Below are 27075 nucleotides of genomic sequence, written 5' to 3' on the forward strand. Positions count from 1 at the left end.
TCCCAGGCCAGAATGGGTCATGTAACTGCTTCACACAGGCTGGAGCTGTTGGGAATAATCTCTGGAAATCCTACAGTGAACATTTCACTTCTCTGTCATGGTTTTTCTCCCTCACAAACTCTGAACAAAGCAGTGTCATAATTGGATAAGCTTTCATTTCCATAGTCAATAAAACTGTGTATTTTTTTCCTTGTGCTGTAACTTAATATTGTATATTGTACTTGGGACTAAATGGAACAGTCTGATTTCATATAATAGACATGACAGTGCTTGGGGTGAGGGAAGGCACTCTGAGTTTAACCCAACTTTTGAGCTGACTTAAGGTGAGATAAGCAGATGTTTTAACAGATAATGCAGTAGGTCTGAGTCTCTTTGGGGCCCCTCAGTAGAAGTGAAACGTGTGTCGAGCAGAGCTTCCCTGCTGGAAGGCAAGGCGCAGGCACAAGGAGCACCTGCCCCAGACAACAGGGAGGTGGAAGAAGCTGTGAGGACCATTGCCCAAATGCCAGCTGAGTTGCCCCACTGCAGCTCTGGCATTCTGCCTGCTCTCATAGCCATCAGGAAAATGTTCAGCATGTATGAGGATGATACCTAGAAAGGTGGATGACTCTCAGCTCTGTGCCTGTTCATACTCCCTCCCAACACTCTCGATTCCTTAGGCATTCATTTCTCTTCCTTTACTGCCTCTGGCAGACACTATCATCTCTTCTTTGGGGCCCAAAGCAAAACCACATGGAGCAAACGGGTCTCGTCAGGGCTATACTGCTTCCTGCTTTACTGTACCCCTACTGGTTTCCCAGTTTTGCAGTAGAAAGGGGGCCCTTTCCTTACAGGCACATTACAGGAGCTCATGTAAGGGCTGCTTGTGTAGAAGAGCATTTTCTAAAGAGAGGAGTCAACAGATGTGACTATAAGCAACCCACCCAAGGAGCAGAAGGTCTTAAGTCTCAGTAACTTGAAATGGTGGCAATAACCAAAGTAAACACTGGGTGCTAGACAAAGGAGAAATAGAACTAGGGGGAATATGTTTAGAGAGCCAAAGGGAGATTTCCCTTGCCTCATGCCTCTGTGGCCATGTCAGCCTCCATGCCCTTTAGCTGCCCTGTGCCTGCTGCAGAGCTGATTTTTGCTGCCCTGCTTTCCAAAAGATGAAGTCAGAATAAGTTAATGTGTTTTCATTTGGGGAATAGTGAGATTCAGTTTTATCAAGGCTACTCTGAAGTTTGAGTTGGCTCTGAATACTGTCCTCATCTCCGCCTCTGCTGTGGAGGGCATTCAGAAGTACAGAGCATTGCCATGAGGCACTGACACTCCCAAGAGGTGGAACTGCTGTTGCAGTACATGCAGTTACCACCACCACCCAGGTGCTCTTATTGATTGTGTAGAATATTGTTTTCCCCTGAAACAGTAGGATGGAAATAGGCTTAAAGTTATCTTTTGATCTCTACTATATTCTGTGGTCTTCTAGTCGTGATCGTAGCACAGCCGAGACAGAAAATGTGCCGTTGTCTGAGCAATAATGAAACACTAAACACGTGGAAATCCTATTAGTGTTTCATGGACCGTAGCTGTCATTTCATTTGCTCTGGAATTCCTTCCATATGGCCATGGCAAAGGTTTAAGGTTGAGTTTTCTTGACACTTTGAATGCATTAGCTGTTCCTCAGACAAAAGTCTGTCAAGTGTACTGAAACATCTGAAGGGATGTATTTATTTCTGTAAGTAATATATTAAATAGAATTAGGGTCAGTAAGCTTGGTCTTGAGAGATAAAAACATGACACTAGAATTTTGTGGAGTCTTCTTTCCTGGTGAATGTTAGACAAATGTATCTGGTTTTTGTAAATTTATCTTTTTCTGCTTCTGCTTTTTGTATCTCCTGATTCTAAATGACTCTGCCCCAAATCTCTTTTTCAACTGTAATTTTTCGAAAGTATTGCAATTCACTTTTTCATGTATAAGTATGCACATGTTAGGATTAACTTACCATAATAATAAACTATATAGCCAGCATAATTTCTATGAGTGAATGTGACAGTCATCTGTGTATTTCTTGTGTAATAGAAGACCAAACTGAGATGTTACTACACTTGTTAGTTTTCATCCCTACTCATGGTCATTTTTATCATTCTTGTCTGCATTTTTTTTGTTAAACTGATCATTGTGTGATTTTTTGAGATGACGTTACTGGAGTTGCATATTTTTGGATCAGATTATCAGATAAAATATGTCCTTTTTTTACATATCCAATGTACATATGTGACATAGGTAAGAACTGACGGGGGGCAGTGTCAGTGTTGTCCACAATACATGATATGCACTTGTGGGCACCATGGGCAGTTTTTGTACATCTTATTAGTTCCTGTTGTCTTCCATTTGTGCTTTCTGTGTTCGAAATTCACGGTGATACAGTACCAATTTTTTGCCCATATATAATCCAGTTTAGTTGCTATGTAGGACTTTCAAGTTTCTGTAACAAGAAGAGAAATGTATATGTTCTTGAAAGTGTCAAAAGTGTTCTTGAAAGTGTCATTTTGCTGTTTGGTAATGATAAGAAACAGATAAATTCAGGAAAATGGCAAAATCAAGAATAGTTGCTAACAATAAGAAAATGGTTTCCAGGATTTGAATATAATCCATATAGTTGAAACAAGGTGAAGAGGGGAAAAAAAATTATGTGTAAATTTGTTTTATACTCAGACCTGAAAGTTTTTACTATTTTATTAACAAAGACCTCAGGAATTCTTCTTTTAAAATTTAATCACAAATTTGATGGTTATAAATCACAATGGCAGAGCTGCAATTCTGCTAGTTTAAGAAATCAGCACTATTCATACTGATATACAATCAAGAGATTTTTGCCCTGTACATTGTTAATATGTGTTAAAGTCTGTTGGAAGAATGGTTTTAAGGGATATGATCTTGTAGCTACGTGCAGACATCGCTGTTAACTATTGTGGCAGCAACCAAGAACAGTGAGATGTTTCTAGTTTCAAAGTACTCTTGGAGTTTTCTAATTGGCGTCTTAAAATCTGTGGTTCCTTGTGTTCTAGTCAGGGGGAACTGCAAATTGTTCAGTGCAGTGTAATTTCTGGTATTTCCATGACTATGGGAAAAGTATTTTGCTTGTCTAATTCAGAGATTAATTCTTGCATTTTTCATTTAAGTATCTTACACTTATAAAAAGTCATATATCTTTTCAGAGTTATCTGTTCAAGGAACATGAACATTTTTACTAGAAAAGTAATTTCCTAGCACTGTTGCAATTTTTCCCCCATAGTTCTTCCGTCTTTATTTTGGCACTTTCATCTATGTTCACCAGTTTCCTTATATTGTTTTTCTGCCAGGGCCTGCAATTACACAGTTAAATTTGCACGAGATTTGCTTATAGCTATTTTTTATCCATGAAGAGATCCTATCTCTCTGTCAACTTAATGTATTTTTTGTCTTTCACACAAAGCCATGTCATTTTATGAAGCAGTGGCACAGAAACTAATTTATATGTTTTTTAATTTGCTCTTGTGAATTGTGATCTGGTAAATAGTGATGAGGCAAACCTGGAATTTTTGCAGTCTGAGTTGAGTTAAGTCATGTAAGCATACGAGTTTATAAACGTAATTGTGTTATTTCTTGCATTTCTGCTTTACAAATTACTTTGTAAATCAGTTTAATGTTTAGATTTAAATTAGGCAAAAACATTTCTGGGTTGTCCACTTATTTATCACAAATTTCTTAATATTTCCAAAGTCTAGGTGCCACAGGGAGTAGACTAGAAACATCATTTGCATGGTTTTGTTTTCAGTGATATGAACTTCAAGCAGAGCAGAGTTGTTGTTGGTTTTGTAAATTTTAGGTGTCTTTTAAAGCTGCATCTGGGGCCTCTGGATAGTGAAGGGCAAGTTAAAGCCTTTACACTGATGCAAGGAGTTGAGGGTGTAAGGGTGGCAGTGTCTGTATTTTGAAATAAAATTACTTTTCATGGGAAGCTATGCTTCCTTTCACCTTCTGTGAAAGTAACTGTCAAATACGTTGTTCAATGTCATGACGTTGGCAAAAATTATGAAACTGTAATTAAAACAGGAGGAAGAATAAATGTAGCATAGTTTTGGTGTTCTGAAACCATTTATGTGGTTCCTTAACCCATGATGAAACACAGAACAAAATAGATACATGCTTTGAAAAGGTCCATGTCAGGATTTATATTTCATTTCACTATTCTCCTTTATGAAAAGATGAATTTTTAGATTTCAGAGGGACCGATATTTCTCTGAAGACACACATATGAATAAAATCAAAATGGTACTTCATGTGCCTCTGATTCACAAGAAAGTCACCTGCCAAGTGAGTGGTTATAGTTGAGGGAGGAGCCTCTTAGACATCTCCAAATTGCTTGGCAAATCCTGTAGCCAAAAGAAGTGCTAAACTTAAAGTGGTGAGTAGATCTTAGCCGACTGAGGTGTAAGTGGGTGTTATAAATTCCTCGTAATTCCTAAAGATTTAATATCAAGTAAATACAAAACTGTTCCAACCCCTTAGCTAGAGAACCATCATCACTTTTCATTTAACTGCTTTCATATTTTGTTGTCCATTCTTTCTAACAAGTTATCCTTAAAACTCCTTTGTTCTTGTGCAATCCAAAACAAATTGTTCCTTGCAGAACTATTTCTTTCATGTAGTGTGTAGAATATGAAATGTAAATAATATTTTCCTCTCATTTAATTAGTATGTTAAGACTTAACTAAAGAAAAATGTCTACATTGATTTTCCTTTGCATATGATTATCTTTTCAACTCTGAACCTAAAGTTGTAGGGGTGCCTTGGAGTTCTATGTATGGAGGAAAATTGTTTAATAGCCACTGGCTGTCCTTCAAAAGTAATACAAATAGAAGGGGAGAGCAAGAAGTCAATGCACCCAAATAAGATCATACGCTTGTACTGTTAGGACACAGATATAGTCCTCTTCAAAGATGTAGAATGTAGCACAGGTTATTACAGCAACCCAAATGAATTTTGGTAATGTAAATAGTGGTGGGAAATTACTATGGTCCTATCCATACTGCATTCAAACAAAGGTAACAGCATTTCAGTCTGGATTAAATAAAATGCTGCCTGTTCTTAATGTTGTTTGGCTAGCCAGTGAGAACCATTGCATTTTGACCTGTTTGAAAGGCAGGTTCTAGTGAACAATAGAAAGTGTTTATCCAGTATGGTATGTCAGTGTTTGCTCTGATCAATGCTAGCTGGGCATGTTGTGACAGAAAACCATTTTTTCTGCATTCAGGCATAAACACTGTTTGCAAATTTATTTCAAAGAACATTTTATTTGGCTAAGTTTTGAGTCGTGATGTGATCATCTGTGCTGAACATTGTTTCTCATTGTCCTGAAAATAATTATTTCCAGCATTTTCTGGGCAAAACAGAAAACAAAGAACTCCTAGATAGAACCTTTTCTGTATTACTTCTCTGCTGATTTTGTCTTCATTTAATAGACCATATTTTCTTGAGTACCTCGAAATATTTCTCATCACTTGCCCTCAAAACTGACCTGCTGACCTGAGAATCAAGAAAATGTCATGTTAGTGACTACTAATTAGTGGATCCAGAGAGTTGCTTCTCCTGGCCTTTCAACCTTCCAGAGGCAGCAACAAAAGCTGTCACATGTATCATACAAAGAAAACAAGCATTTGCCATGTGTGCATTTTGTTTTGTTTTGTTTTTTCATAGAGCATATATAGCACAAGTTCAATTGAGAGTATAGATGAATTTCTAGGTTAGGAGGAAATTAGCTTAGAATATAGTGCTTGCATTTCTTTCTCTATTTCCATGCATAGCATAATATATATATTGTCCAGCTCTTATTGGACATGTGTGAATGTACTAGTACATTGCATTGTAAGAAGGGGAAAAGAATTAAACTCTATTTCTTTTCTCTCTGTTGCTTTTTTTTTCTGTCCCTAACATTATTTTTTATTTTCATTAGATCAAAGTATATTGCATCTTTCTGAAAAAAGATATTTTAATGCTTAGTTTTTAATGTAAAGAATATAGTCCATGCTTAAGCTGTTTTTTTAATACGTTTGTTGAAAGGACAGGTTAACAGAACATTCGGCCATATTTACCATTAATCACTGTTGTTCCTCTGCAATTCGTGAGACACATTGGTTTTTTTCGGACTACTTAGAAGAATGACTGTGGTAAAATGTGCAGTCACAGCCATGTCACTGAACTGGTTTGTGCAAGTAACATTACCCTCTTTTTTATTATTTATAATTTTCAGGTCTTTAAAATAGAAGTGCTGGTGAGTGGAAGGAAGCATTTTGTGGAGAAGAGGTATAGTGAATTCCATGCACTTCATAAAAAGGTACTGATCTTTTTCTTTATAGTATGTTGCTTTGTTTTGCCTTAGTGGTGTTTTCCTCTCTCTTGTAATTGTGGTTTTCCTCTCTCTTGTATATGGTTTATCATAAATACATCCTGTGATTCATGCTTCTGGAAATTAATTCCTAACTAACTCAATTTCTTCTTTATTTTGTAGAAGGGAGTGATGATTTCTCACATGTTACTAAGTCTCCTTTTCTTCTTGATTATTGTTTACATGCTGTATGGCTAAAATGCTGTCTGTAGTATGTTTTTGTCTTCTTGTAAAGGCACAAAATAAGTCCCATGCCAACCACACATGGAGTGGGTTTTTTCCCAGTTAGGCAAATAATTTGTTAGTTCTATACATTTTATTGCTAACCTGCCATATGTAAAGATAAGGAAACAGCTTTTGTACGTGAGAAAACCAGATGCGAAAATGACTGAGTAAAGCATCTCAATTAATGTAATATAAAATATCTGCTAAGCTTGTCTACTGAATCATCTTAGTAACATATAGAGGGGAGCTCAGTGCTTTCAAGGCTGGTTGTCCACTAATACCTCTTTTAATTGCCTTGACCATTGTTAAAGTATGAATTTTTCTCTCCAAGCTGAACTGAAAGGCTGCTGTGCAGTTGTGCTGCTGAAAGGCAAGCTTTATTTATTTTCTCTACTTTATGGAGGCCAGGTATTGTGAAGGAAAATTCTGGAGGAGCATTGCAGCCCATTACCAGCAGTGGCACTGTACTGAAGAGCTTCAGTCTAAGGATTTGGGTCAACTAAATGTCTCTTGGTTTGTGGGCCTGAGTGGCAGTGGAGTGGTGGCACAGTCAACTACTTTGACTAATGCTGCTTGCCTTCATTGTGGAAAAGCTTCCTCTGAAAACAATAGACACCAGCATGGGTATTTACAGCTCCTGCCAGTACAACATCAGAGGAGTTTATTTCCACCAGTATGTTTACTGGTGGGTCGTGAATTAGCTCGGGAAAAAAGCATTAACCTGAGGATGATTTTGCTAGCCTTGTAAGGTGCATAGGTTTAAGCAAACTTGTCTGAGCAGCAGGCAACTATTGACCCATCAAAATCTAAAGACAAGACCCATTTGCTTTACTGCACCATAATGAAGGTGTGCTAGTGCTTTTTGCCTATTTGCTTCTCGCCTCAGTAGTGGTATTATCTGCCATTTATTAATACTCATTTCCTTGTTTATTGTTTTACTACAGATATGTCTGAGATATTGTCATCCTTGTGTTCATATTAAACATGAAACCAAATAAGCAACAGTGTCAGAAACAGTAAAATAACTCACTCACCCACCACTAAGCCTTGTGATATATGAGTGCTTTGTTTTACAGATGAAAATAATTCTGCAGTTGAAGGTAAAGCAGATGAAAAAAGTTTATACAGTAAAATAGGCTAGGAAACATTAAGAGGGAAAAATCAGGATTTATATCCTTAAAATGCACCCTATCCAAGCAGGCAATCTCCTATTGTTAGAATAGTGTAGTATTGTATAATGCAATGTAGTACAGAATTAGAATTAGAAATATAATTGAATATTTTCAGTAGGAAAAGATGTACAACAGTTATATAGTCTTAACTACCTGAGCAATGCAGGGGTCACCAGAAATTACAACATTATATTAAGGGCATTGTTCAAATGTCCCTGACAGGCTTGGGACATCCACCACCTCTTGAAGAAGCCTGTTTCAGTGTTTGATCACCCTCTTGGTAAAGAGATGATCAAACAAATGTTTCCTGATGTTCACTCTGAACCTCGCCTGGCACAGCTATGAGCTATTCTCACATGTCCTGTTATTGGATCCCAGGGAGAAATGCTGAGCACCTCCCACTCCACTTCCCCTCCTCAGGAAGTAATGACTTCACCCCTCATCATACTTTTCTCCAAACTAAGCAAACTCAGTGTCCTCAGCCACTTGGCTTCTATCTGCTGAGCACCTACAGGTAGGTTCTTTGTAAGCAGAGGAGAATAAAAGCTAACCCCAAGGCTGGATATTAAAAGAGAGAAGAAAGCCTGTGGTTGTGGGCAGAAGCCTTTCCCAGGCTGCTCACCATGTGCATGGTGTCCCTTCACAAGGGCAGGACTTTATACTTCCCCTTCTTGGGCTCCTGCTGTGGCAGGGTATGACTCTGGCATGATGTAGAGAGCAGCACCAAATTGTGACTCCAGGCAAAAGGAGAGATTTGGGCACCACTGTAGGAAGGCTGCACCAGGCAGTGTAGGCTGGTAGGAGAGCAGAGCCCAGGGACATGGAGCAGAAGGTACAGAGAAGAGGAAACAGGCCTGGGGTGATGAGCAGTGGGTCATGGGCTGGCTCTGGAGACCCCCGTCTGGGAACACCTGTCCCAGGATCAGCTGGGCAGTGCTTGCACGTAGAGGAACAATTAAACAGTACCTGATACAAGTAGAAGGAGCCATCAGGATTAACATTCCATCCTACCTAGCAAAAAAGAGTGAGGACAGGATCTGTACTGTTAATAACACTGAGGCTTTTCCTATAGATTTGTGCATTTATTTTATTTCAAGAGTTGGGGTTGGGAGCTTTTTAGGGCTAGCAGATGCCACAGCTGATGCCCAGTCCTGCTTTAGCCATGTTCAAGGCACCTTCCAACATTACTGGTGTGGTGCTGGGCTCTTGTTTGCTGGAGAGGCCTTGGAAGTCTCTTTCCCTTCTCTTTAGATGACCCTTCAGGGGAGCATTTACTGTGCCATTTGGAAGTGGCAGCCCTGGGCACAGCCTTCCCTGACTCAATGTGGGGCTCTTCTTACTCTGTAGAATGGCATTGGGAGCCAAGGGGTGGCTGCCAGGATCACTACCAACAGCAGTGGAGGAGGTGGCCTTTCTGCTGCTGCATTGCACAGTGTCACACATGCACTGCTGCTTGAATGTCACTATGCAGTTTTGGAGAGACACCCCCAGCATCCAGCCCAGCAGCTCTTCATTCATCTGTGTTTGGTTGGGATGGTTGTGATGGTGTTTTCCACCATGGCTCATCCCACACTGGTGCCAAATATCTTCATCCCCTGAAGGATCCGTGGTTTCAGTGTTTGGAGGAGCATAGCATGGTTCTGAAAGCAGTTCAGTGGGCACACGGAGGCTGGATGCCACCCACAGGACACCTGAGCACTCCTTCTTGAAGCCCACCTTTGTGGTGATCCAGGATGATGGCGGTCCTGGGAGCTGGATGTCCCAGATCCATATCCACCTGGTGGATGACTCATGTCATAAGGGGGTGTGGTGTCATGCTCCAAGCAGTCATTGTCTAGCTGAAATGATTGCAAGACTGACAGTATGCTCCTCTTGCAGAGGGGGTACTTGGGCTTGTCCTCAGCCCATTGCAGGATGGACAGGTAGCAGAACTGGTGGAGGGTCCATATCATATAACTGGCATCATTCTCCCGGCTGGCCAGAGAGATGGTACAGCAGGTTCAACTTCACTGTAATTTCTGGAGCTGTGCAATTACTCCACATAAAAGTCATGGATGATTGCAGTCTCACTCTCAGATTTGTCTTCTTGTACACCATTTTCACTGCAATAACTCCTTTTGCAGAGATTTCTTATAACACAAATGATGCCCCCTTTGAGTCCCTGCAGAAATAGCAGCAAAATAAACAAATCTGAAAAACAGATATTCTACCCAGTCACTTTGCACCGCATTTCACTTTGTTTTGTTTTCTTATTCACTTGCTGTTTATATTACTCTGCAGATGAATAGAGACTTTCCCTTATTTGTTCCCTGCACAGATGCTAAATATATAGCATATTTTGGCAACAATATACCTTTTCAATAATTCTTAGTTTTTGAAGTTGTAAAAAGTTGGTTAGTATTGTTGAACAACTCATACTCTGAACCTTAGTGCTTTCAGTGTTACAGAAATCCTAGAGAAAGTATTTGCATCAGTTTGCTATCGGCATGCTAATATGGTATTTTTCTTCCTCTCTTCCCCTTTAATTTAAAATGTGTTTTGTTCTAAATTCCTGTGGGTACATGGCAGTTGGAAAGGTCTCTTTAGACTTGCTGCATATTCAAGGTGCCCTTAGTGTTGGAGATGTCTGTAGATAGGAGAAACAGTTTCTGTAGAGAACATCTGTGGAAGAAAATGGAGGTAGGGTCTGATGAGGAGATTGTGCCTTTTGCTGGAGAACAGCCTGCCTCACTAGCATTGTGGGGAGGAAGGAGGACTGTTGCTCATAGAAGACATTATTCATTCATCAGTATGCCAGTCAATGTTTTGATTAATTATATTTTTTACACAAAGCTGTTTCCAAGAACATGTCTGGATTTCTGTCTTGTATTCAATCTTTCATGGAATCCAGTTGTATAAGAGAGTAAAGCCCCACTTCCTGTGTAATCTGGCTGTAGTGGAAAAGGTTTAAAATATTTTCGAGATTTCCATGTTACACCAGGAGTACAATTTATTCTTTTCACAGAAATGACCCACAGATGTTGGCTTCTATGAAATAGTTTGCATAGACCATTATGCTTTGCCCTGATTATGAACAACAAGCCTTGCCTGTCAGGCTATGCACCATTCCCATTACTGTATTATATATGTCAGAACAAAAGTTTTATTCTCATTTGGAAATTTTTTAAGCAAGAATTAAATAATTTCTCGGTGTATAACATAGTTTAAAATACAACTATTTGTTCATATTTATTCCCAAATATCTTTTTATACTTCTTTCCCTATATGTTAATAAATATTTTAGTTCTTTTAAAATACAATTATGCTAGAAGGTCACAATGTTAAAACTACTGCAGTGAAATTTGCAAAAATCTGAAGTGTAAAACATCTTTTTTTGCAAGTTGTCTATAATTTTAGAATTACTAGTGTATGCTCTACATCATAGTGTCTTTTCACAACTGGACAAATAACTCTTTACTTCATAATGTTCACCATTTTTGTCTTTCAGGAAATAGAGACTACAGCGTGTCAGTAGGCATTAGGTCAGTGTTACAGACAGGAAGGCACTGTGGGCAGTAATAGTCCTCAGATAAATATGTTTTGTTTTGTGTTGGGACTAGTCTGAAGCAATACAGCTAATGCATCCGTAGCTTTGCTTAATATTCCTTGACATTGTTATAATTATTTGTAGCAATATATATGACCGGATTATTGTAAACATAAGAAAATGGGCTTTTAATATATCTTTTGTATATCTGTATAATGTTGGCTTTATACTTACAACCAGTATCTGTGCCAGTACATTAAATAGTTGGAGTTTGGATGTTTTATATGTAACAGGGCCACAGAGCACAAGGGGATTGTTAATCATCAGCTGAGTTACCAGCCACAGAGTATTTATCTTGTTAGCAGCTGGGTCTTGGTGGACGCTTGTATAGTTTCAGATTTGTCTGCACTCATCTGGAGCGTTCTCCTCATTTGTTGCTCTCTTGCAATTGCTGTCATAGTTCGCAACAGCGGTGACCGTAGTTTCTTCAACATCCCCAATCAATTTAGAGGGAAAAACAGGGGGTTGTATTCTGTTTTTAAGATCAGTTAGGAAATGTATCTGGGTTTGGAGTTTCAAGTTGTTTTTCTCACTTCACATTTAATTGTAATTTAGCACTGCTAAGAAATAAGGAAGTTGCAAAATGTTTCCAGAGCAATTGAGGTTTCCCGGCTGCAGCTTTGATACTTGTGATTGCAGAGACATTGATACTTGCCACTGCTTTTTCCTATAGTGACATCCCAGCAAGCTCAAAGATGAAATGTAAATTCTCAGTCTCCCATGGGTATGCATGTCAAAGTCAATTTTGAGTTTCTTTCCTTGCATTCTTTGCTTCAGATTTACTCAGAGGCAATATCCAACAGAAAGAATGCCGTCTTCTATTAAAATGCAATGGAGTCTATTTCAGTTATTATTTTTGCTCTGTAGTTTTGAGGAAAACATTAATGTTTTTTTATTTTTAAAAATTATGTTGCTCCAGCAAGAGGATTTTTAGTATTGTCAGGCTGCATGTTTTTTGTCTGTCTATATACAATCATATGTATACATATATAAATATGTGTGTGTGTGTGTGTATATAGATCTGTATAGATACACGTTATGTATAGATCTATGTAGATACATGTGTAAGGTTTCCTGTAGGAATCTTTAGAGGAATAGTTATGGCGCTTTCTTTGAAATATAATCAGTGACAATCTTGCTATTTCTTGTGTAAGATATTAAACATGGACTGTCAGTCTGTTGGTACACTTTGAGAGCATCAATATTTCACTCTCTTGATTGCCAGTTCTCTAGAGAAATGGTTAGCACTCCTCCCTGTACTTTTCACACCTGTTCATAATTGCCTAAGTCTGGAATTAAAAGCTGTCATTGTGTTTTCACTATGCTTAGCAAGGTAATTTCTGGTTATGTCATGGTGATGTTGTGAGGTGTTGTCACAGGTAGACTAATGGGAAAATCCAATTTCAAATATTCTCATGTAGTGGTTGCCATTTTATTTTTGGGCTATTAGTCACAAAAACTTGTTAGTAGGGTTCCTCTTTACTGATCAGGGCAACTGGATGTGAAGATTTTTAACTGTATTCTGTAGGTATGACAGCTGTTACTATTTCAGGGAGATGATTTTAAGTAACTTCATTTCCATGCTGTTGTCCTTAATACATAGGTTTTTATGCCTTTTTCTTTTTTTTTTTTCCTTCCTTGCAGCTCAAGAAGTTCATAAGAACACCAGAGATCCCTTCAAAACACGTGAGAAACTGGGTCCCCAAGGTCCTGGAGCAGCGACGACAAGGCTTGGAGTTGTACTTGCAGGTGTGTCTCCTTGCAGCCTGCTGAAAGTAAAAGCAGCATCTATTTCCACAGCATTAGGAAGTATGAAGTGTGGCGTTTTACTGATAGGCAATTTTAGAGGTGGGAAGTGATCTGCATGCTTACCAGCAGCAGTGATTTGTGTTCACTTAGCAGAACTACCAGCTAGAAATCCAGACTGTTTTGCATTTCTTTTTCTGATTTTTCCAAAGGCTGCTCATTGACTTGGTGAAGCTTCATTTTCTGCCTAAAATGGGGAAAATAATGTTGTTCTTTACAAAGTTGTTCTGACTATACCAATCAAAAGTGTTGCAGAAAAACTATAAGGAGGCTTTATTTAGCTCACCTCTATTTATACAGACTAGGGAAGCATCATCAAATTAATATCGCTCTGCTATACATGCCTGTATATGAATTGTTCCTCTAGCTGAAATAAGCACCTGTCATCTCATATTAATCTCAGTTGGTTTGGACATTTGCCTTAAGTCTTAGGTTCCACCTAGATGGCTCATGATTTTGATAAAGACAATAAAAAGGAGTCTTCAGAAATGATGCAGTTGTATAGATGTCTAAATATATCAGGAATAAATCCCATTCATTTTTAATAAATGGAATTTTTATTGTCCCTATGATTGCTTTAAAAATGTCCAGTGGTGTACGTTCACAGCTATTTGTCTGGTGGCAAAGCCAGATGAAGGTGTTCCTCTAAATATGTTCCCAGTTCACTGCTAAACTAATGCTGTTTTACTGAAGGCGTTCATAGAAATAATGTGTCAAAACATAATTGTTTTGGGAGGAAGGCAAGAATAACACTCTTCTATTTTTCATGTCAGCCTCTTGCAGTGAATTTTTGGCTTTTCTGATTTCCATACAACTTTCTTTTGGACATAATCACTACCAAGGCACATCTACCAGTTAGTCTTAAGCAGCTGATTTCATTAAGATGGTAGAGAGGTAATCTGGTTATGACTTTTAATTGCTGATAAACTGTAAAAGAACATCTCCCCCTACTGGAAGAGTTAGTCAGTTCTTGTTCTTTTGCAGTCTTGCGTGTTAAATTAACTCTTCCTCTATTCTATTGCTGTTGACTGTCATAGGAACATGCAATAGTTTAGGTTGGAAGGGACTGCTGGGCATCATCTGTTTAAAAACATTACAAGCCTCTAAGTTATACCCATACTAATGTGCGTACTAATTTAAACAAGAAGAAAAGTTGTTAATACTTTTGTCAAAGTAATGAATTTCTGTGTCTGCTAGTAGAAAGCAGAATTAATCAGCAGTGAAATTTTAACTTTTAAGATAATTAGAGCCTGGTTCTAGTCAAGAAAAATTTTGTAGTAAGGCACTTCAGTTATGAGACGTTTTTTAATAGTGCCAAGCATTTGCCAAAGCACAGTGTAGAAATATACTACCATTTCAGAAGATGTGATCAGTTCTTTATTTAACATCATGTACGTAAAATATTGTAAACATGTTTTCAGCTGGTACTACTGACAGTTTATCTGTAGGAGTTGTTTGGCTACTACTGTCACTAGTCAGTGGTGGTGCTTGTAGCCAGGCATTTGTGCAGCAGATAAACTCTTATGAAGGCATGCCAGTCATTAATTGTTTTGTATAAAACCAGCCAGAACCATATGCAAATACTGAGCTATTACACAGATGTAATGTTCAATGAATTTGTTTTAGGATGCCATGCAGATGGCCATCGAATACAGACCTGTACCTGACAAGGTATAACCATATTGGGTTCTTAAGATATTTTTAACTAAGTAGTTGTTTGTAATTAAGTGCAGATAAAAATACTGACATTAAATGAGGATAGTAGAATCACTCTCTGCCAAGTAATAAAGAAAGCAAGACATTGCCCTGTCTAAGACAAAAGGTGCTGCAGTTGCCAGGACCTTGTTACTTTTTGTGACCTTTTCATGATGAAACCGCCCTTTTAAATGCTTTCAGCACAGGTTGTTCGTTTCTTGGAGTGGATGGACAGGAGCTCAGAAACATTTCATTATATCTTTCTGAAGAGCAGCAAAATTACAAATAAATGAAATATTATTAAATTGTGAGCTACAAAGAGTATTTATTTATTATTTTTTAATGTATCAGTAGCCATTGGCAGCTAATTGTCATAAGACTGCTTATTTTACTTCTGTTTTTGAAAGGTTGGGTCAGAACTTTTTTTTGTATAGTAGACCAATTTTAATAGAATTTTGAAAGAATTACTTCTCTACACTATTTTTAAGTAAGACTTCCATATTTTACAAGTTTGACTGGAATGTGCTGCTTTTGTTTTCTATACTGTGAAACAATTGATTAGAGCACTAATATGCTTAGTAATTCAACTGCATGTATAATAATATTTACAGACTCCTTGTGAATACTGAGAACAATCAACTGACTGACAAGAGGAAATAAGGATTATGTTTAATTTATTAATGAGGAAACAGATGCAAAGATAAGCAAATGACAGATTGTGGCCCCAAACATTCAAGCAAGTTAGTGTGAAGAAATAAGCTATTGCTACTCTGCTTATCATGGTAAATATCTCTGTGCATGAGCTTAAACTACAGCACAAAGCATTTAAGCTGAGCTGATTTAGTCTTTGCTAAATAAGAAAATCACAGAATCACAGAATAAACTGAATTGGAAGGGACCCAAAAGGATCATCGATTTCAACTCATAGCCTGCACAGCAGAGCCCCAAGAGTCACACCATGTGCCCAAGAGCACTGTCCAAACACTTTGTGAGTTCTGTCAGGCTGGTGCTGTGACCACTGCCCTGGGGAGCCTGTTGAGTCCCCAGCCGCGCTCTGGGTGAAGAACTTTTCCTGATATCCAGCCTAAACCTCCTTTAAAACAAATTCAGGCCATTCCCTTTGGTCCTGTCACTGGTGACCACAGAAAAGAGATCAATGCCTGCCTCTCCCCTTCCCCTTCTGAGGATGTTGAAGATGAGGCCTCCCCTTGGTCTCCTTTGAATCTCAAAACACCTGTAGAAGAGCACTTAACCAGCTTTTACTACCTTGTGGTGGCCATCAACTAGGTAAATTTATAGTTACTTACTTGTATATCTGAGCTTGTAGCTTGCAGTACAGCAGAGATGAGAATCCAGGCAGTTTTGATATTAAATTTGTAAAATAAATCACTGGGTTACGCTATTGCTCGCAAAAATCTCTCTTGATAGTAGTTTTAGTGTGCAGTAAGATGTGGACTTAATATTCATTTATGGTTAGAAATATCTTCTTTTGATGAGCTTCATGAGGAGCTTTGTGTTGAAAAAAGGTAGAAGATAAGGATTTTAAGCAGCTGGTTGTATAAGGCACCTATAATTTGAGAAGGGCTGCTAAAAGGATCTGCCCTGAAAGCCTGTGACTCCTCATAGTAGTAACTGTAGATAAATGTATTTGCTTTAAAGTACCCCAGTGTGAAGGTAAGTGTGGAAGATGATGAAGCAGGCTGATAACCAACATTGTAGGTTCTGAATGGTGTTTGTTTGGTTTGGATTTTTTCATCCACTGTCCAGTCTTGGGCTGACTGTTATCACAAAGCAATACAGAAATATAATTTGGTTTGTATGTGTATTTAAACAAGATATAAATCACTTGAAAACTCCCTCTTCCACAGTTTTTACTGTGTCTGAGTTCAGTTAGTCATTTTGTAGATGGACCAAGTGAACAGGTAGTTGGGGTCTTATTTTGAACGTTGAGGGGTGCCACTGGAGGGACCATATCTAACTGACTATCAGAGCAGCTGCAGCTGCTTTGGATCAGATCAGTATTTGTTACAAATACGTTTTATATGATATACTATTGGAGGAGCAGATTTTACAGAGCTTATTTCCTGTGAATTGGTAATGGGGAAGAATTTGATCTAGCCACCTGCTCATTTGGAGTTAGGTCATATCCTTGTCCCAGTAAGCTGACACTGGATGTTATTGCCATCCAGTCTGTCTGCCCCAGGGACTTGCCCTTTGACAGGTCTGCCTTTTAAAGTTCAATGGAATAGATATTTTCAACCCCCTTGGGCTAAAGAAATCTCATCATTTGCTGATATCATCAGTCCAACAAGATAACAAGCATCGTTAACAGAATTCACTTTGAAGTGGCACCCACACCTCAGCATGAGACCTTATAGCTGCTGCTAGTCTTCACTGAAATAATTTGCTTATAGGGAGAGATTTTGAAGGAGACCCTTATTTTTTATTAGTTTCAGGGTAGTAACTCATTTCATGTGGTCTGGGTGACCTGAAGAAATTCTTCTTGTGACTAGCAAGGCTCTAATATAAAACAGAGAGTTATAGACCTTCTGAAGTGCTCTGTATATATGTAGGGTCTCTATGTACATACATCTCTAACCAGAGTTAATATGTACAGCTAATATTTCTCTTTTGGCTGAGGTCAAGAAAACATACTTGCCTTTTATTTATTCTTGAACTTTTTACAAAGAGAACAGTCCTGATTCCTGGAGATAAGATTGGTTAAAGTGCTCCTTGGCTGTGAGACATGAAGACTTGATGAACTTCAACATTCCAGTAGTTTCAGGAATCCAAATCTTAAAAATGAATTATGGCATTTATGAAACTGGACTAGAGATTTGTTTTCCATTTAAGGAAATAATCTGGAGGTCTCAGAACCACTTTGACCTATATTTCAGTATTCTTCAGAATGCAATTCTCTTTAAAAATATTTTAACTACCAATCCTTCCTGAAAACCATAAGTAAAACCATATCTGTTATGATTTTTCTCATAAGAAACTAAAATCCAATTCTATCCTCCTTAGCTGTCTTAGTTTCCAGCAGGGCGGAGTTAGGAAAACAGTGGATGTAATAATGTAATGAATAATCTGTAGTTGCTTTATGAGTAAGCTCATCAGAAACATAAAGAAGAAAAGTACGCATTATTATATTGCTTCTTTTACTTTTTTTGGGGGAATAGTTCAACAGCAACTGCAAAAATGAGGACAAATGAGCTATTTCTGTAGTTAGTTAGACTGCAGAGGACAAACTGTTAATATAGAAAGTTTGGCTCAAGGTGTCTTTTCTTCATGGGCCACTATGATTTTCTTTAATTACTTCAATAAGCATTGATACAAAATTACTTGTGGTAAAGTTTAAATGAGTAAATAGCCTTTCCTGACTGGGTAGTGGATATGAACAAAATTTTTGTACTATTTTCTTTTAAGTTGATCTAATTTTTGTGATGTTACTTCATAAAAGTTTTAGATTCAGTTAAAAATACTGAAAGGTTCTTTTTGTTGATTTGAAAACTCTGTTGCAGAGCATTTCAGACCTAATATGGCATTTCATATTCAGGTGGGGATGAGAACTGTGCTTTCCTCGAGCTTCAGTCATTGTCCCTTTTCCCTATCATTCTGAGGGCTGTTTTAGTGGGATTTCTCAGGGATTTTTATCAAATTGTGAAGAAGAAAGTTTTCCATCACCTTGTGAGGAGTTTCATTAGTTCTTCACTGCTTAACTGATTCAATTTCTGTTGACCTCTTGCTATTCTAACAAGAAGAAATGAGAATTCAGCCATTTATAACCTTGTCCATTGTCAAGAAGACTGGAGAGATCTCTGCTCTGAAATGAGGCATCTAGGCTCCAGATACCAGTGTGAAAGTATTCCATATGGTGTGTTTGCTAGAGCTTTGCCTTTCAATAGCCTATTCTATAACTGCAGCTGAAATCCTGCTTCAGAATTCTGGAGTAGGAGTAGGATCAAGAAAAAAAAGAAATTAATTTTGGGAAAATAAATGCTTGGTGATGTACATGGTTTTTCATTGTTTTATCTTTGAAGTAGAGGTATAAATGGTCTCTTAGTAGTACATAAAAGTTATCTGAGCTCTCTTAAGCAGAACAAAAACTAGAACTTCATGTAAAGACAGGAAGATCTTGATTGTGGCTTAAGCTGATATGGACCTCTAGGATCGGCGGTAATCTGTAAGGGCTTTCGAAGTGGAACAGTTTTTGATGTTACATATGTAATATCTGTAGGGGTGACTGGTGCTTTTGGTGATGTTTAGAATTATTGAGATCTCTGTGTGTGATACACACACTTTTATGGGACATTTTATTGCCTTTGCTCAATAAAAATGAATCAAGTTGCTTACTATTTAATTATGGAAATGCAGTGGCAAAATGATCTTTGAAATATTCAATGATCATTCACCTATTTAAATTTATTTCTGTGCAGTTCACATTCATCACATTTATCCATTCTGTCCATGTTCATTCATCACATTTATCCATTCATTACAATTTTTCTTCCTTTATATTTTCAAAAATCCATTCTGTATCAAGCATTTAATTGTTCCCACATACCTGTGTACTTTCACCAAAGGGTGTTATGAAAACAAAATTTTGAGGTATTTCAATTGGAAAGCTGGAAGTTATATGAAAGGTTATCCTATATCAAGCACAGAAGGTCCTCTAGTTGGAAATAACTTTTGAAGCCGATTTTGTTTTGAAGAAAAATGTCTTATATGGTAGTCTTGCACATTTATACTCTTCTTTGGTATCCATTTATACCCATTTTGGGATACAGGATACAGTGCTAAATGGATCTTTGGACTGAAGCAATGACCTTTCTTATGTAATCCTTAAAGCAATTAGAGACATGCTTGTGTTTCAGCTTATTATGTTTGTTTAAACATTAATGTGTTTTGGAGAACTGAGCCCTGCATATATCATGACCACTGTCTAAAAAGAAAAAGGAATTAATTATGTTAATTATGTGGTTGAGAAGACACATTTGAATAATTGAGATGCATCTATAGAGATAGATAGATAGATAGGTAGATAGATAGATAGATAGATAGATAGATAGATAGATAGATAGATAGATAGATAGATAGATAGATAATGAAGAGACATGCAGGTGATGTGACTGTGCAAAGCCACTTGTAAAGGCTTTTTCAGACGAAATGCTTTACACATGGGAGGTAATTGGTTATATACTTGGTTATATACTATTCAGAGGTTGGTTATATACTATTCAGAGGTTGAAATTTTAAGCTATAAAGATTTTGTGCAAAATGTGGGCTTATTTTTTTTTTCTTCCCCATCTTATTCTGTGTGTTCTAACCTGTGGGGTTTTTTCCCACTAGGCTTCTGTTTAACCATTCCTTATGTCTGAGAGCAGGAGTGGATAGAAATGACTTTGATTTCCTTATATCATTCATTAGGCACCACAAAGGTTTCTGCAGAGGCAGTCCTTCCTTTTGTCCTATGTACACATTCACTGTTAGGATCTATTTCTAACTAATTTAAGACCAAATGGGTTTATTTGCAGAAAAAAAAAAAATCCCATCAGGTCTAGAACAGATGCTTATCGTCCTGATCGCTGTTTCTGGAAACTAGTTTTATTTTAAACACTGGAGAATATGCTGAGAAGAAAGGTTCTAGCATTAGAAAGTTGCAAAAAAAAGTTGGATTCAGTGAAATAAGATTTAACTGATGTTTTGCTGGAAAGTCTGTTGAATCACCCACAACTATTAATCACATTGAAAATTCTCTCCATTATCCAAAATTATTCAGTGCCTTCCGTCTCTAACTCCATTTAGTGTGCACTAATCAAGGCTGAACAGCTCTTGTAAGGAGTTCGAAAAGCAATGGTATGATAAGTATAAAAAGACAAAATGTTCTTTGTCCTCATTAAAGATTGTGAGCAGAGTGTTAAATAATATTAATGGCTGGGATTGTCAGTACTTAACAGTACTTTCCTAGTACAAGTGATTTTATTGATCGATACAGTCTCAATGTAACAGGGCAGATTATTCTACTGATTTTATCGAAACCTTAACTAAGTTTGTTAGTGTACCACATATCCTTAAATAGATCTAGATGATGATGTAGATTAAGAAAAGCAGACCACCATCCATCTTTTTTTGATCAGTTAATAACTTAAATCCATCATTGCTGTGACCGGCTTTTTTAAGATTCTGTTGTGCATACGTGTTTCTTTGGTGGTAAAGATACATAGCTGGGTTTCGATGGCTGTGGATTTTAAAGGAGTGTGCCTGACACATGCAGAATTACATATTTGTTAAGAGGTAGCAGAAAGCCAAAGAAAACAGGGAAGCAAAATAATTCTGTAGATAATTTAAAGAAGACCCATTTATTAAGTGTCTGTCTGCAGAGATTTATGAAGAATTATTTAAAGCATTTTTCAAGCATGCTCAGAGAATTACCTAGTTTGTGTTTTAGGAGTTAAAATTTTGCTTTTCAGCTTGTGCTATGTTGTGATTTATGATTAATAATTTTTTCCTTCATCTTCAATAATCTGTTTGGTTTTGCTGTATAGAATTGTGCTGCATGAACTCTCTCATTTTACTCTTATATGTTAGAGGTGATCAAAATAAATTTTACTCAGTTAAGCACAGAACCTACATTAGTAGTTGCGACAGGTTTAGAAACCATGTCTAAGTGCTTGTTCTCTTTTCATTATACTGTATATCATAATGATACTGTATTACATTCTTTTGCCCAAGTTAAGAGGAACATCAAAGTGTACTAATCATACATTTCCATACAATGAGAAATGGTCTCTGTCATGACTATACATGCTCAGAATAAGTGGAAAATATTTGAGGAGAGAGAAAGAAATTCAGTTCTCTGTTTAAGTCACAGTCTATGAAAGCAGAACTAGGGATATCAAAAGTCAAAGGCTGGCACACTCCTGTAGTCTGCTGATGACTGTTCTAACAGCCCTGATTCCTTCTAAGTACATACAAAGTATGAGATACTTAATTCATTTAGCTCTGGTGAAAGAAAATGTGGTCATCTTCCTTATGCTGAATGCAGCTCCACATTTGATATGTAGGCAGTAAATTTTCTTTATCCTTAATAGATATTTAATAGATTTGCTTAAGGTCTTTTGCAGAGGTGGAGGGAAGTAAAAAAATTTTTGTCCATTATAATAAAGAAGAAAGGAGGGGGCAGTAATTCCTGCAGTCTTATTATCACCGCCTGAAACTTGGTAGAAAGACACAGGTTTCCCCCATCTTTATAATCAATCCATAGCATTTTAAAAACATTTTCAGTTCATTTTCTGTGCTGTTTTACATAAGGTAATTCTTATATTTAGTTATACAAATTACTATTGCTTTTTTTAATTGGACTTTCAAAGCAAGTTAAATCTTAAGGGCTTTTTCTTCAAAATTAGTCCATAAATGAATTGCTAATAAAGAGATAAACTTATTCTCTGCTCAGGGAGTATCTTATTATTGCATGTGTAGTGTAACTCACTATGTTTTGTTAAGGCTGTCCAGTAGTATACAGCACTAAATTAGAATGTAGTTTAGACCTAGACTGCATTGACCTTATATAATCTTAAAGGATTCTTCTGCATACACTCCTTGTGTGAGTGAAGATCTACCATTAATGTTCTTTACACATGTATAAATTGCACATGAGGGCAGGGAGAAAATGTTCATGAAGAAGCAAATAATTGTTTTTTTACATCAGGATTTGAATCTGCACATAAGGCACAGCCTGTGTTTGGAAGCCAGAGGAAGAAAACAAAATATGGAATAACTGAACCATTTATTACGTGCTTTGGATAAAGAACTCCTTCTGGGGGAAAAAGTAGTGTAGGATCATGCTACATGTGTAAGCAATAAATCTTAAATAAATTTATTAAATAAATCTTTATACATAAGGAAGGTGAATTAAAGCTTGATTCTAGTGTGCCATAATAACTTTATTGTCCAATATTGTCTCATTTAACGTAGACTATTCTGAAAAAAAAAAGCCAGAAAAACAAGCAAACAAAAACGAACAAGCTGTGGAACTAATCACAGGAGTTACCAGAAAGATACTGAAATAAACAAGAAGTAATTATTGGAGAATTCTGGTTTAGATGTTGAAAGGAAGGAGCATAGGAAGAGAATTCTTTGCAAGAAGGACCACTAAGCAAAACATGAGACCTGGTCTATGAGTAGGTAAGAGAGGTGAGCAGAGGAAGAGGCAAATAGTCTTCCTCAGACAGGTTGTGGCAGGGTAGTGAGCCTTCTTTGGTTCTGTAGTAAATTGAATGCTCCTGCATTAGCTATAATTCCCATGTGTCTGTGTGTGCTGCCTTTTCTTGGCATTTATGCAGTCTTAGATGACTCCTTTCTGAAAGATGTTGAAGGATTTCAAGGTGAAGTAAGGGGGGAAGGTCCTGTGGTCATGGGTAGCTTAGAAGAATAACAAATGCTTGTTATCTTCTCTAACATTGTCTATCTCTACCCACATCACTATTGTCTTTTTTTTTCCTCCTTCTTATTGTCTCTGTTGTCCAAATATAATATAGATTTAGTTACATGTAAAATAGCTCATTTTAATAAACCCATTCATTGCAGAATTTTTTGACTGAGATAGGCTTGTATTTCTGTGAAGGTGCATTTGCAGACAAATACATATTATTGAATGATGCCTAAATTTATAACTCTGATATGGATTTTTCCTGTAGACTTTGAAAATATGGACATTAAAATAAGAAACTTCCAAAGTTACTTATGATAAACACTGTGAGTTATATAGAAGAAAATTTTCAAGTATTGATGTAGAAATTGAGGCTTATGGTGCAATTTCTTCTTTTTAATTTCTTATAATTGTCTTTATCTAATATACTTTTTCTTCTGTAGATGAAAAAAGCTTGCAGAAACAAAGCATGAAGCAGAAGTAGAACCTTTAATTTCATTAGGCATGTTGTAACTGGCAAAGATTAATGTATATATCTCTTGCTAATTCTTTTCAATTACTCAGTTCATATAAATTCCCAAACCTTGTTAATTATGCTGAAGTCAGGTGGTAATTTTTAACAGTGTTTCCACAGCAAGGGAATTTTCCTGGTCTAACCTTGCCCTCCTGTAGAAACTCTCAGCAGATTAGGCATTCTGACTCTAGTCCATTCGTTTTCAGCACAAGCCTAATTGCTGCCGACTGCCTGCCACAGGTACCCTGGTTATTGTACATTTAAGGGATGCAGGTTCTTCTGAGAACAAATAAGGAAAGATTAATTGTTTGTTTTGTTTCATCCCAAGAGAAATGTAGGAGCTTAATCAAGAAAAATAATTTCTTCTGTTGATTTGGCTTATTTGTGGAAAGGGATAATTGTATAGAGGCAGGCATAGAGCTATGCATTTTGAAAGAAATTTTGCCATTTACCTACTTGGGAGGCAAAGATACAGCAAAATGAATGTAACACAGCATTGGAATTGATGGGGATGGTTCACATTTCTCATAGTAAGTAATTTGGCTGGTGGGCTTTTATTTTAACCAATATTGCTAGGTGGTGTTGTCATTTGTTTTGTCTGCTTCTTTGGATATCTAATCAAGTAGGGGGAAAAACGCTTTTCCAAATTGTCCTTAATTGCCAGAGCACGAAGTGAGCTAAGCACTCAGGTATTTCCAATTAAAGAACTTGTTTCCAGCAAGCACCATTAAATCTATCTTTCCCAATCTGATAAATAAGCTATCAAAGAGTGGAACAGATTAATTGAGAGCAATTAGTTCAAAGCTCAGTATAACAGTTAGACTGAACCAACATTATCAATGAATGCAAATTTTACGTAAAGCACTAAGAAGCACTAATGCAACAAAACTGAGTTGAGAGTAGCCACTAAGCACAAAGGAAAATTTTACATGTGATACAGAAATAAAAGACATGGAAAAATCACAGATCGTACAATTCAGAAACATCACAAGATTTATTCTAATTGCATCTAAAGCATAAGAAAGCCCTTGCATATTCTTCAACACTTGTGTTTGTAGATGCAATAATCTCCAAGTGTGCTTTGCTTATGTTAATAATCAGTAACCCCTATGTTTGGTAGAGACTTAGCTTACGGACTGTATTTTGATTCCCTTTTAGTACAGGTTTGTGTTCCTATATATCTAGACCTTTTGGATGGGTGTTCCTTTCTTCCAGCTGCCTGTTCATGCCAAATTGCATTGTTCCACAGGGTGTAAATATCATTCTGCATGTGGGTCCTCTGGATGTTTCTTCTTAATGACAAAAGAGAAGAAGCACCTGGATGCTGGTGTCAGCATTTTGACAGTGCACACATTATCATGAGGAGAAAGTCTCTCTGTCACCTTAGATATTGAAATAAACTTCTAGGCTTTGAGTATAAATATGTTAAAAATGTTTTACAAGTTTCTTCACTTGTTGATAATTGTTTTGTATACTCTGCTTTGGAGTAATGTAGTCCATCAAGAAGGGAGCACATGGAATAGACTAATTTCTTCAGGTTTTGTAGAACTGCCTTGGCTAGGTAAGTTGTATTGCTGCTCTGTGTGTTGGCATCATTCCCGTAAATTGACAGCACAAATATACCAGCTGCAACAACTTTTAAAACTGCTCTCTTGGAGCATCAGTTTGTGTGGTGCATCTCTGGCCTTTACAGCAGCAATGTAGCTGGAGTCTACTTTTGCAGAATTACAGTTTTTAAATGGTTGGATAAAAATCTTATTTCTTATGCTGTTGCAACCCACTGGGTACATCTATTCTAGGAAAATGAAAAGGTCAGTTATAACTTTCCCAATAAAACCTTCTGAGAAAATGTCATTCCAGTTATGTGTATCTGACTGGGGAAGTTCATCCTCCATTTTTTGAGCTTCATATTTTTTTATTTCTGGAATATCATCATCATTAGAGGAATTCACTATTCATAACCATGATAGTATGGTGTCATATCAGCTCATGAACTGATGATAACATACATGCTTTAACAGACATAGGACTTTGAATACAGATAATTTACAGTATTTTTCTTTGTTTCCTTGCTGGCAAGTCACACCTGAATAAGATCGCAGTTGTATTCTGTGTAACCATGGCCTTCTGAACAACTTCCCCTTAATGCTGGCTTCTGAAAAACTGAGATTATCTCCCAGAAATCATGAGGAAATTAGACAGGTAAAAACTCTCTTAGTTTCTTCAGATATCGAGGCATCCAGATCTTCAAGTGCATTTTCACTGTGGGATCCAGCTCTCACACATAGTTCAGTGGGAAAGGTTCCTGATGTAACACTCATAAAGAAAAGCACTCACAAAGCCCAGGAGAGTATGGAGGAGCAAAGACCATGCACAGAATTCAGAGTCTACACTCTTGCACCAGCAGCATTTAAGCAGCCATCTCCACATTATCCCATCAGACGTTTCTCTGTGTATTTGGACTCAGTCAAGGTCAAGCAGTGATATGTGCTAATAGTTTTGAACAGCAGCAGTTGTATAACTTCACAGTTAAGAAGCAATTTGTGTTTCTGTAATGATATTGTATTTAAATGCCATGCAGTAGTGCTTATCTGCTTTACAGGGGGAGTTTTTTTATAATTAATCAAATTCAGGCAAGTTTAATTATGTGACCTGAATTAGTTATCCAGTTTTAAGTGCTGGAATTACAAGAACAGGTACTGCAAGAGTAGTTACCACAGAATATTGGGGTCTTTTGGTAATATTGGAAATAAAGATTAGTGGGTTTTATGATGAATTTGCCCTCTAATGTTGTGGGAGGCTCTTGATAACTGGGTTCAATGAAGTAACTCAGGAACTGTATTATTAATGTAAAAGTACAGACAACATTTCAGTGAAGAGGTCCAGCAGCCAGGCTTGACATCTCAACCCAAATTTTAAGTGGCAAAAAAATCCAAAAATAATTGACATTTTTTTAGTTTGTCAATTATTTTTCCCCAATTTTACAGAGCAGTGATGTTCAGCCAGGAAGTCAGAGAGAAGTCTATCATCAGACAAGACTGATGGGTTTGTTATTGTGTGTATGGAGACATGTAAATTATTTTCCCTGTAGCATATTTACCAGTTATAACCAACATATTATCTTTTTTTGTATCTATAGCAGATTCTTTCAACTTCAGATTCTTTCAGCTCTCCATCTTCCAGCCTTTTTTGTTCTGTTTTTTTTCCCCTGATATTTAATTTAGTCCCTTGAACTTTAT

At 37.1% G+C, this 27075-nt stretch overlaps 1 protein-coding gene across 1 annotated transcript in view; it reads left to right on the forward strand.

The window, feature by feature from the left end:
* Positions 1–27075, forward strand: part of SNX24 (sorting nexin 24) — an 85654-nt gene that overhangs the window by 38656 nt on the left and 19923 nt on the right. The window contains exons 2-3 of the mRNA XM_084225086.1: positions 6276–6359; positions 13038–13142. Of these exons, the coding sequence (XP_084081212.1) occupies positions 6276–6359; positions 13038–13142 (189 nt within the window). The remainder of the gene's footprint in view (positions 1–6275; positions 6360–13037; positions 13143–27075) is intronic.

The sequence above is a fragment of the Fringilla coelebs genome (genome assembly GCF_963513975.1).
Source record: "Fringilla coelebs genome assembly, chromosome: Z".
NCBI classification, from domain to species: domain Eukaryota; kingdom Metazoa; phylum Chordata; class Aves; order Passeriformes; family Fringillidae; genus Fringilla; species Fringilla coelebs.